The sequence below is a fragment of the Electrona antarctica genome, assembly GCF_951216825.1.
Source record: "Electrona antarctica genome assembly, chromosome: 17".
Lineage (NCBI taxonomy): Eukaryota > Metazoa > Chordata > Actinopteri > Myctophiformes > Myctophidae > Electrona > Electrona antarctica.
Genome location: NC_136798.1, coordinates 43,817,038 through 43,827,821, shown reverse-complemented (window position 1 = coordinate 43,827,821; position 10,784 = coordinate 43,817,038). Strand labels below are relative to the sequence as shown.

The 10,784-nt window shown below is 41.4% G+C and overlaps 1 protein-coding gene across 4 annotated transcripts; it reads left to right on the top strand.

The window, feature by feature from the left end:
• Window positions 1-3,915: 3,915 nt before the first annotated feature.
• On the top strand, window positions 3,916-9,071 carry LOC306940887 (uncharacterized protein). Of its 4 annotated transcripts, none has more exons than XM_079526136.1 (13): window positions 3,916-4,072; window positions 4,321-4,413; window positions 4,518-4,625; window positions 5,093-5,143; window positions 5,337-5,402; window positions 5,521-5,583; window positions 5,809-5,865; window positions 5,982-6,089; window positions 6,335-6,412; window positions 6,537-6,709; window positions 7,125-7,145; window positions 8,190-8,296; window positions 8,583-9,071. In XM_079526136.1, the coding sequence occupies exons 2-12, from the start codon at window positions 4,344-4,346 to the stop codon at window positions 8,202-8,204; spliced, it is 810 nt and encodes a 269-aa protein (XP_079382262.1). In that variant the 5' UTR covers window positions 3,916-4,072; window positions 4,321-4,343; the 3' UTR covers window positions 8,205-8,296; window positions 8,583-9,071. The 4 variants fall into 4 exon arrangements, with proteins under 4 accessions (XP_079382262.1, XP_079382259.1, XP_079382261.1 ...); XM_079526133.1 differs by having other exon boundaries at window positions 4,182-4,413; XM_079526135.1 differs by lacking the exon at window positions 7,125-7,145 and having other exon boundaries at window positions 4,182-4,413.
• The last annotated feature ends 1,713 nt before the right edge of the window (window positions 9,072-10,784 follow it).

Sequence of the window (10,784 nt, the reverse complement as noted above, 5' to 3'; positions counted from 1 at the left end):
CATTTGCATAAGCCAATCCCACAAAGTAGCCGAAACACGCCCTTCATTTGCATACTCCTCCCCTTCATTTGCATACCACACCCCTTCATTTGCATATCCCCTTCATTTGCATACCAATACCCTTCATTTGCATAAGCCAATCCCACAAAGTAGCAGAAACATGCCCCTTCATTTGCATACCATACCCCTTCATTTGCATATCCCCTTCATTTGCATACCAAGACCCTTCATTTGCATAAGCCAATCCCACAAAGTAGCAGAAACATGCCCCTTAATTTGCATACCACTCCCCTTCATTTGCATACCATGCCCCTTCATTTGCATACCATGCCCCTTCCTTTGCATACCATGCCCCTTCATTTGCATACCACGCACCTTCATTTGCATACCACGCACCTTCATTTGCATACCACTCCCCTTCATTTGCATACCACTGCCCTTCATTTGCATACCACGCACCTTCATTTGCATACCACTCCCCTTCATTTGCATACCAAGACCCTTCATTTGCATATCCCCTTCATTTGCATACCACACCCTTTCATTTGCATAAGCCAATCCCACAAAGTAGCCGAAACACGCCCTTCATTTGCATACTACTCCCCTTCATTTGCATACCACACACCTTCATTTGCATATCCCCTTCATTTGCATACCACGCCCTTTCATTTGCATAAGCTAATCCCACAAAGTAGCCGAAACACGCCCTTCATTTGCATACTCCTCCCCTTCATTTGCATACCACACCTTCATTTGCATATCCCCTTCATTTGCATACCAATACCCTTCATTTGCATATCCCCTTCATTTGCATACCACGCCCTTTCATTTGCATAAGCCAATCCCACAAAGTAGCCGAAACACGCCCTTCATTTGCATACTACTCCCCTTCATTTGCATACTACACCCCTTCATTTGCATATCCCCTTCATTTGCATACCACGCCCTTTCATTTGCATAAGCTAATCCCACAAAGTAGCCAAAACACGCCCTTCATTTGCACACTACTCCCCTTAATTTGCATACCATACCCCTTCATTTGCATATCCCCTTCATTTGCATACCAAGACCCTTCATTTGCATATCCCCTTCATTTGCATACCTTGCCCTTTCATTTGCATAAACTAATCCCACAAAGTAGCCGAAACACGCCCTTCATTTGCATACTACTCCCCTTCATTTGCATACCACACACCTTCATTTGCATATCCCCTTCATTTGCATACCACGCCCTTTCATTTGCATAAGATAATCCCACAAAGTAGCCGAAACACGCCCTTCATTTGCATACTACTCCCCTTCATTTGCATACCACACCCCTTCATTTGCATATCCCCTTCATTTGCATACCAAGACCCTTCATTTGCATATCCCCTTCATTTGCATACCACGCCCTTTCATTTGCATAAGCCAATCCCACAAAGTAGCCGAAACTACGGCCACAAAGGAGGCGGGACGACGGCCATCAATAAGGATAAACGACGCCCATGCAATTTGCATAGACCACGCCCACAAAGCAGGCGGAGTTACATAGCGAGTAGGCGTGGCCTAAGACAATGAGAGGTGTGGCCTAACATTACGAGAGGCAGAGTCATTAACGAGAGGGGGTGGAGTTTGTAAGGTGGAGTTTGTAACCAATGTGAGGTGTGTGTGTAGTAGTAGTAGTAGAAGTAGAAGTAATACATACGAGATGATGCCTGATCTTCTGACATCCATATTTGGTTGACTGGATGGCGTTGTCCTCACCTGGAGAGAAATGCCCCCGGAAATATGATTATTTATTAATGAATGAATGAATGAATGTATGTATGTATGTATGTATGTATGTATGTATGTATGTATGTATGTATGTATGTATGTATGTATGTATGTATGTATGTATGTATGTATGTATGTATGTATGTATGTATTCATTCATTCATTCATTCATTCATTCATTCATTCATTCATTCATTCATTCCCTCCCCCGGGAAATAAATAAATAAACAATGCTAATCATCCATCCATGTGTGACAATTGTTTGACACACATCATGTCATGTCATGTCATGTCATGTCATGTCTGTCTATAGACAAGAGGAGAGGTGGAGGGGGGGGGGGGGGGGGGGGGGGGGCGCCAAAGCATATTTTAGACTGATTCAGTATTGACCATATTAAGCCAGGTCTCACGGCAGACAGCACTAATATAATAAACAAACGTGAACGGAGCACTGCTGCCAACATAATACACGCATAATGTGGCCATACTGGCATACTCACCATAGCCTGGTCAAGGTTTCCCCCAGGTGGACGTGTCATTTCCAACTATTGCCAGCACATGGAAACTAGGGGCTACTGATATATACTATTCTCTGCCTATCGGGACGTAACTCGGACGGCGCTGAGTCGGGTCTTAAATACATTTCAATTGTACATTTAGGTAATGTGTGATTTATTTGGATTTATCCTTATTATTGTGAAAGATGTCCCCCAAATGTAAATTATTAATGTATTATTATTATTTTAATAATTATTATAAATGTGCAAAAAATATATATATAATTTATTTTACATGATTTCCTCTGATAAGTCCTAGTAGTAAAAAGTAGTAGTAAGGTTGAAATCGTTTTTTTTGCAAGTAGAAATTAATCCGGGTTTTACAGGGTTAGTCATTCATTCATTCCCCCCGGAAATAAATAAATAAACACGGCTAATCATCCATCCATGTGTGACAATTGTTTGACACACATCATGTCATGTCATGTCTATCTATAGCAAGAGGTGGAATTGCGTCAGATCTTCTACACAAAGCAAAACAAAAGGGAGCAGTGCACCACCCTGTGGCAACAACTGGCACTGCTGACTGTTACAAGTTGACAGAGTGGATTATCTTGGATTACGTCCGCCAACATACATTCCAATAGTACATTTACTTGACCAAAAGGTAAAGACTGATTTATTTTGATTTATTCATTCTGGATCCTTAGTCCTTGGTCCGAGGTCACGAATCTTGACTGCAGACTTGTTGACTGTCTCGAACCAGCGTCCTCTCACACCATCAGCAACTGCCAGAACCACTGAGCCATCGTGGAATACTCTTAACCATGGATTTGGGGTAATTTTTTCTTTTTTTGGAAGGGAAGACAAAAAAAGAAAAAGTCTATTTTACCAATGCAAAGGGTGAAATATTGTCATAATGTACGTTGTGTTTGTTTTGGAAAGGAAAAAGTGTTTTAATGTACTTTTTACTGACGTTAGGGTAGAGTTTGTTTTAACAGTACAGGACTCTCTCTCACACACACACCAGAGACTGGCAGCTGACTGGCTCATTCAGGGTTGCCAGGTTGGTGGCTGTCAGGTTGTCTAATGCCTGCTGCATTGTGTGTGTGTGTGTGTGTGTGTGTGTGTGTGTGTGTGTGTGTGTGTGTGTGTGTGTGTGTGTGTGTGTGTGTGTGTGTGTGTGTGTGTGTGTGTGTGTGTGTGTGAACCAGCTACACTGGCATTTAAACACATTCATATTGTAACTGTTGCCACTATAGGTGATATAGTTTGCTTTATTCCTAAAAGGTACAAGTTCATAATGAAGAAGTTCATAATTAAGTCACATTTAAAACATTATTTCATGTATTTGTCTCAAGTTGTTGTTGTAACTGTTGCCACTATAGGGGATATAGTTTGCTTTATTTCTCTAAGACAAAGTTCATAATAAGGTTAAAATAAGTTCATAATTGTTTATTATCTTTCTAAGTGTACAAGTGCATAATTAAGAAGTTCATAGTTAATAGTTACATTCATGTTAAAACATTATTTCATGTCAAGTTGTTTTAATGCTTTTATTTTGAAGAGTCAACGTCATATTCTGTGTCTCGTTTGGTCTGCTCTCACGTCAATTGGTACACAGGAGTTTTGTGTATGCAATCAAGCCGCAGCTAGAAGCAGCTAGAAGCAGCAGCTCTGCCAGCTCCGTTTACACTGGTCATGGTCACACAAAGACTTTAAAGTTACAAGAAGTAAAGGTCATAAGAGACTGTCTAAGAAAAGGTTATAAGAAGACTGGAGAGTATTCCCCCTTTGTTATGCACGCAGCCAACGAGGTATTTGTTGTTTGTTTTGTCTGTATTTTACTCATGTGAAATGTTTGCATCTACATGCTGTGCATGTCATTTATGTTAATTGTACGTGCTTGTTTTATTGTTTGTTTAGTTTTCACGGTGGATTGGGAGGGCAAGAAGGCACCTTCCAATAAATCAGTTTCAAGGAAACCACATTGTGTCTGTTTGTGCTCGGAGGGAGTTACAGTTGTAATGGATGGACTTTGAACATATGAAACTGTTTTGGCCAGCTGTCCCAAATGCCAAGAAACGCATGACGGAACGACGAGAACCAAAAAGTGGCTGGCGTCAGTTTCGCCTCATAAAAGAGAAGATGCGCTCAGGTTGGTAGTTGCATCTATTATGTGCACTTTGTCTTCATTAACGTGCCAACTTGTGCATATGTTATGCATTGACAACCATTGCCTTGCCTCTGTTTGATTGATAGATGACTTCCAAGCATGTGAAGATTACGATCTCACCAGTGCTGCAGAAGCTGGTGGTGAAGAACCTTCTGGAAAAAGACAGAAGAAAAAAAGGCTTTATCCAGAATATGGTATGTTCTTTAACTTGGCAGTAGTCAATCTTCTCTGAATTGTAACGCTTACATGATTGATTGTCACTCGAATAACTGAATAACAAGGTCATTGTTTTTTGGCATTGAACATTTGGAATCTAAAAGCATAATTTGTTTGGCTTTTAGGTTTTGTAAAAAAAAAGCACATGACAAAATATTAAATGAAAAACGAAACATTGCTTTAAGTTTTATATACAAAATGGCTGATCTACAAGCTCTTGATGACTGTGGGCTTGTAGAGCTGTTTTGGCAACTCTTCCTCTTTTTATTTTTTGGGAACATTTTGAATATTTTTCTTACGTGGAAGCGAGTAAGGCGTTTCACCCACAACTGCAATCAGGCAATAATTGCGACAGGGCTACTATAACGTCTGTACGCCAACACAATAATAATTCAACAAAGCTATTTGCAACTGAAGTTTTTGCCAACATTTCTGTCTCAATTAGTTGAGGATGAAGAGGAACACGGTGGGCAATCTGAAGAAGAGGAAGATCAAGGTTTGTTCCCCCCACCGCTGGACGTTGGCAGTCCCATTTGATTATGATTGAGTGTGTAGGCTACAAATGCCAGTGACGGGAGCAATATTGACGTGGAATATAGTATCTTTTCTGTTTCATATACAATACAGCTGAAGGCAGGTAATGAGTCTATACAGTAAAAAAATCCGGTTTTAATCACAGTTTTCTTTAGGTCGCTTCAGTCCAGAGCTGCCACTTGTGCCACAGAAGGTGGTGCTGCAAAGTGTTCGACCAAAAGGTTAGTATGAAGTCTGCTTTTATTAGCATTTGCCCCATACTCATAGTGGTATGCTAGTCATACACAACAATGTAATAGAGACACACACTGAATCCCAAAACTATGTCTCATCAAACAGAAAAGTCGCAAGGGACGACCTCCACTCCATCCTCTGACCAAAATGCCCAGAAACACCAAGGAAGTAATTGTGACACACACACACACACACCCCAAAACTAGGTTGTGCTTCCTTAAACATTTTTCAACTTTAGATTGTTGGTTTGTTAAAGTCATCATTGTTTGCATTTATTTCATTTTGGAGCTGCCACTCTGTCATATATGGAGGATATATTAAATGCAATGGTAGTTCATATTGAATAAAAGTAAAGTAGATCACCTTCTCATGGATGCCTGTCTCATCAAACAGAAAAAACCAAGTCGCCTGGACCCAGCTCCACTCAATTGCCTGAGCCAATGCAACCAAGTAAGCGACGCACGCACACTTAAGTTGTTGTGGTATGGTTTTGCACTCTAATTAATTGTAGTCATTTGTTTCTATGCATTAGAATTTCAGAAGGTGTTAATCACTGTTTTCTTTAGGGCACTTCAGTTCAGAGCCAGAACTGCAAGAGCCAGAACTGCAAGATTATCAGACTGATGACAGCATGGGATCTGCACAGAGTTTCCCACCAGTTACCCCTACGAAAAGTTCGTATGAAGTCAGAATTTTTTAATAAACATTTGACCTATACCGGTATATGCTAGTCTTACAATACTTACAATTGATTAATTACTGTGTGGAGAGGGGGGGCTGCTGTTCTTCATTTCGGAAGAACACTAGCTGCCACTACTAGGTTACATTTGTAGGATTTGAACTTGTACTTAATGCAATGGTTTATACTAAAGAAAAGTGGCAAATAAATAACCTTATGGATGCCTGTCTCATCAAACAGGAAAAAAGTCACGCAACCCCACCTCCACCTCCACCCCCAGACTACAACGAGCATCACCGTACCCAATGCAGCAAGCAAGTAAGCGACACACACACACACACACACACACACACACACACACACACACAGACACACACACATTGTGCTGTTGGTATGGTTGTGCTCTTTCTATTTGTGGTGATCATTCGTTTCTATGCTTTAGAATTTCAGAGGAAGGTTCTGGAGCTGCTCGTTTCTATCCGGGACGGGTTGCAGGACTTGAAGCTGTCAAGCAGTCAAGATGAGAGTGCTCCCCTTCCGGCCAAGGCGACCACAGTAGAGGGACTAACCGTCCTTGACGAGTCCCTCACCTCGGCTACTGAAAGACAGCATCTGGTAGGTTTCACAACTGTAGCATAACTGTTTCAAAACTGTAGCAATTTGACACTGTATCAAAGCATGTGTCAAAATGTAATTTAATCATTTCAAAATGGGGAAGTATACAGTTGGAGGGGTACGGCATTGTGTAAACTGTTGTATCACATTGCGTCATTATACATGCTTTACAGTATAGCCTACAGTGTATTAAAGCTTATTGAAACAAATGGCAGCAATCTTTTGCAGTCACTTTTGGACAAATGGCAGCAATTGTCCTTAAAAATATTTAAATGGTATACAATAAAAGCATCCGATTTAAAATACATAAAGGTAGCAGCTGTTTATATGTGCAGTAGGTCGAGAGGTACACTCAATGGTTAGTAGACCTTAGTTTGGTTGTATTCCATTAGCTAACCTTCTTTTATCACAACAGGTCACACATCTTGCTGCTGTGGTATGGTAGTTTTCAAACTCACATAGGGTGTATGTAATCTGTGGGAAGTATGTCTGTCTTTGTATAGTGGGCAGGTGCTTAAAAAGTATTGCTCAGTTTCCACCACATTGTGTGTGCAGTGGGTGGGTGCAATGGTGCATAGTCATCCCTTGGGAGCGGGGTCTTTCTGTGGCGGCCTTTCTCTATTGAAGGCTGTGTCCACTGACTCTGTACCTAGTAAAGACTTAAGTTTTGGGTTGTTCACGATGCTCAGGTATTCTGACATATATATTATCTGTTTAGTGCTAGGTAGCAGTCCATTTTGCTTTGGTTTAGGGTTGTCTGTTTCCAGTATGTACTACACCCTCTGCGTTAAACCAATCCTGATACCATCCAAATATGAAAGACTTTGCAATGCAGGTTTTAATTCGCAAAAGACTTTCCACACAGTTGTAGCCCCTACATTGAATTTAGATATCCCCAAATGCACTCGTCTGAGACATGACTGGCTACTCAAGACTACTAGTAGTAAATATAGCTGTTTATATTTGTTGATGACATGTATTAAGGTGTAATATGTGATGCTCTGTTGACTTGAATACACAGGATCACAATGGGGAAAAAGTCCTCACGTGTAAATGGGTTGATGCTAAAAGGAAAAACAAACATCCTGAAAACAGATTCTACAAATGTCTTCTAAATCCTGACAGTTTTCTGAAAACCCCATGTTTCTATGCCAGTGGTTCTCAACCTTTTTCATGTCAAGGACCCCAGACATATCTGTATTTGGGACCCCCCCAGAAGCAAAGATTTGAGTTAAACGTTCGCTCTGAAAGAATCTGTATTCAAAGATGTGTGCCACATTTTCACGATATTTCAAAAATAGCAGCTCAAGCTACAAGCTCATAGTGTGACACTTGTGCCGCGCTATGAGCTTGAAAATGTGCTATTTTTTAATTAACTTCTACTGCATGTACCCTCAACAGGTACTCTTCTAGGGGTGCCCTCTACTAGTCTACAAGTTAATGGAATTGCATCACTTTTAAATACCTTTTGTATCCACAGGTTGATGTCAAATGACCTCATGGCAAAATTCAATATGAAGGGAAAGCTGGGAACCAAAGAAAGAAAGCTGTCTTTCATCAAGCTCCACCTCTACTCTGTGGTCATAGGTAAACGGCATATATCCAGTACCCATGTTTTGACACAGTGGCCACTTGTGAATAACCAGGCAACTACCCACAATGTTTTCAAGTGTATACATTCTGGATGGTTCTTATGTTCTTTGACACCTTTAAAACGGATATCTCTTTTTGCTTTCATTTTGTAATGATGTAGCCAGTGTCCAAACTTGAAATCCCTTTAACTTTGAGCATTAGATTAAATGTTTGACCCCTTCGAATTTCTGCCGCTTAATGGTTTTACTGCTTACTGTAGCCCATCTTGTCTGTCTTGCAGAGAGTGTCCAGAGGAGCACCAAAGAAACGGAGGCTAACATCTCTGACCAAATTGCTTACTGCTTGAAATATGCTCCAGACAGGCTGGGTGGAGGTGGCAGGACCAAGACGGACTAGGCTGGAGACAACAGTATTTTATTTTGCACAAGGTCTAGACTGGAGACAACAGTACTTTATTTTACTTTGCACAAGGAAGCTGTTTTGCACAAGGAAGCTGTTTTATGCACAAATACAAAGAAAACCTCATTGATGCACGTGTTTCGGGTCTCTGGGGCTTCGTACACACATAAAGAACTGTTCTGTGCTCTGCCTGTGTTTCATGGCCGCCTCAATGCTTTTCCAATGGAAGTCATGTGATTTGACCAAACACTTGTGTTTGATTGCCCCCCTCCCCCGCATCGAGGACACGAATCTTGACTTGTCTCGAACCAGCGTCCTCTCACACCATCGGCAACTGCCAGAACCACTGAGCCACCGTGGAATACTCTGAGCCAAGGATTGAGGGTATATTTATCGTCTTGTTTTTTTGCAGGCTAGTACATTTTTATTCGTAAGTAGTAACAAGTGTATTTTACCAATGCACACATTGAAATATTGTCATAATGTACGTCTGTATATTACTATGTGTTTGTTTTGCAAAGGTTCAAGTGTTTTAATGTACTTTTTAGTGACGTTGTGGTAGAGTTTTTTTAACAGTACTTGTGAGGACTCTGCACTCTCTCTCTCACACACACACACACACACACACACACACACACACACACACACACACACACACACACACACACACACACACACACACACACACACACCAGGACTGGCAGCTGATTGGCAATTTGCCACTTGTCCCTCATTCAGGGTTGCCAGGTTGTTGTGCTGTGTGTCTAATGTAGGCTTACCATACGTCCTCTTGTGGCTGTCCGGCTGGCTGTCCGGGGGGGGGTTTATAAATTCCTTCAAATGTCCGGGGTTTTACACGTATATGTACGCTCACAGACCATTCAGACCGACCAATGTGTATTACAATGCACGTTCAATGGTTCGTAGTGGAAAAACACTGTGGGAGGCGGACTTTCAGCCCGAACCCCGGAATGTGTATTATTCATAACTGCATGTGCGCTGACAGCACTGGTCCTCACAGCAGGTCAGAGAAAGGCTCGCTGCTGCTCCGCTGTCTGCAGATAGACTGTGTTGTCTGCTCTCCGTGAGGGAAAACTTGAATTGCAAAATAACTATCCTAATCCTATCAATGACATGCAGAAAAAGTAGGCTACTGTTTTCTTAGCTTTGTGACTGACCAATGAGATGCAGATTGTATTGTCTGCAAAGGAACTATGTGTCTGTCACAAATAAAAGTTCTGTCCTGCAAGTCCATGTCAACAACACAGACAAGGCAGCTGTGCGCGAGGTGAGTCCTTCTGCAAATTAAATTGACCGAATATTATTTTGTACAACCAAGCAAAGCATAGGATATGATGGTTTGGGCTGGTCTCTCTCTTTTTACAAGAGATAAGCCATTGCATACAGGTTCTCAAACGTTTTAATTTCAAGGACCCCCATAACTCTGAGAGTAAAACCAAATGGACCCATTTGGAGTCCCATTTGATTCCATCTGTACAGTATCAGAGTTAAAAGTTATAAAACGGTCCATTTGGTTCCATTTGTACACTCAGAGTTACAGACCTGTAAGGGTCCATTTGGGTCCATGTGTTACACTCTCATATAATATGACAGCATACACACCACACACACAGGCAGGCATTGCCTAAAACACATTAAAACACTCAAACATTCCAGGTGACTAAAATGTGACTAAATTAAAACTATTCAAGGGACTGAAATGAGTTTGCTGCCAAAAACACAACACTGCATGATGTCACCTCCGTTCTTTATTTCCCCAGAGAGCAGACACGGTCCCCACAGGACAGGTCAGGTCAAAGGTCATTCGGTGCCGACTGACAGACAGACAGACAGACAGACAGTCGGTCAGACACTCAGCGAGTCACTTGATTGATTCATTTACAAACACACAAGTTGTGTGTTTGTAAAAAATCAGACCCACCGTTTCATTAGAGGATGTTCAGGTGGGGGTGAAGAGGCCGGAGGTCAACACAATTATACTGTCAGTCTTTTGGGTTTTATTAACCCATTCTGGACGGGAACCCTTTTTGGTGCATTATGTTATACTTTAGAAAAATAGCAG

What these genes read in the sequence shown, in the direction of transcription:
- LOC306940887 (XM_079526133.1), top strand. Translation starts at nt 4,287, where the DNA reads ATGGACTTTGAACATATGAAACTGTTTTGGCCAGCTGTCCCAAATGCC. An exon ending in AAGGCTTTATCCAGAATATG is followed by an intron (nt 4,626 to 5,092) that starts GTATGTTCTTTA and finishes TGTCTCAATTAG; the next exon opens with TTGAGGATGAAGAGGAACAC. An exon ending in GCAAAGTGTTCGACCAAAAG is followed by an intron (nt 5,403 to 5,520) that starts GTTAGTATGAAG and finishes CTCATCAAACAG; the next exon opens with AAAAGTCGCAAGGGACGACC.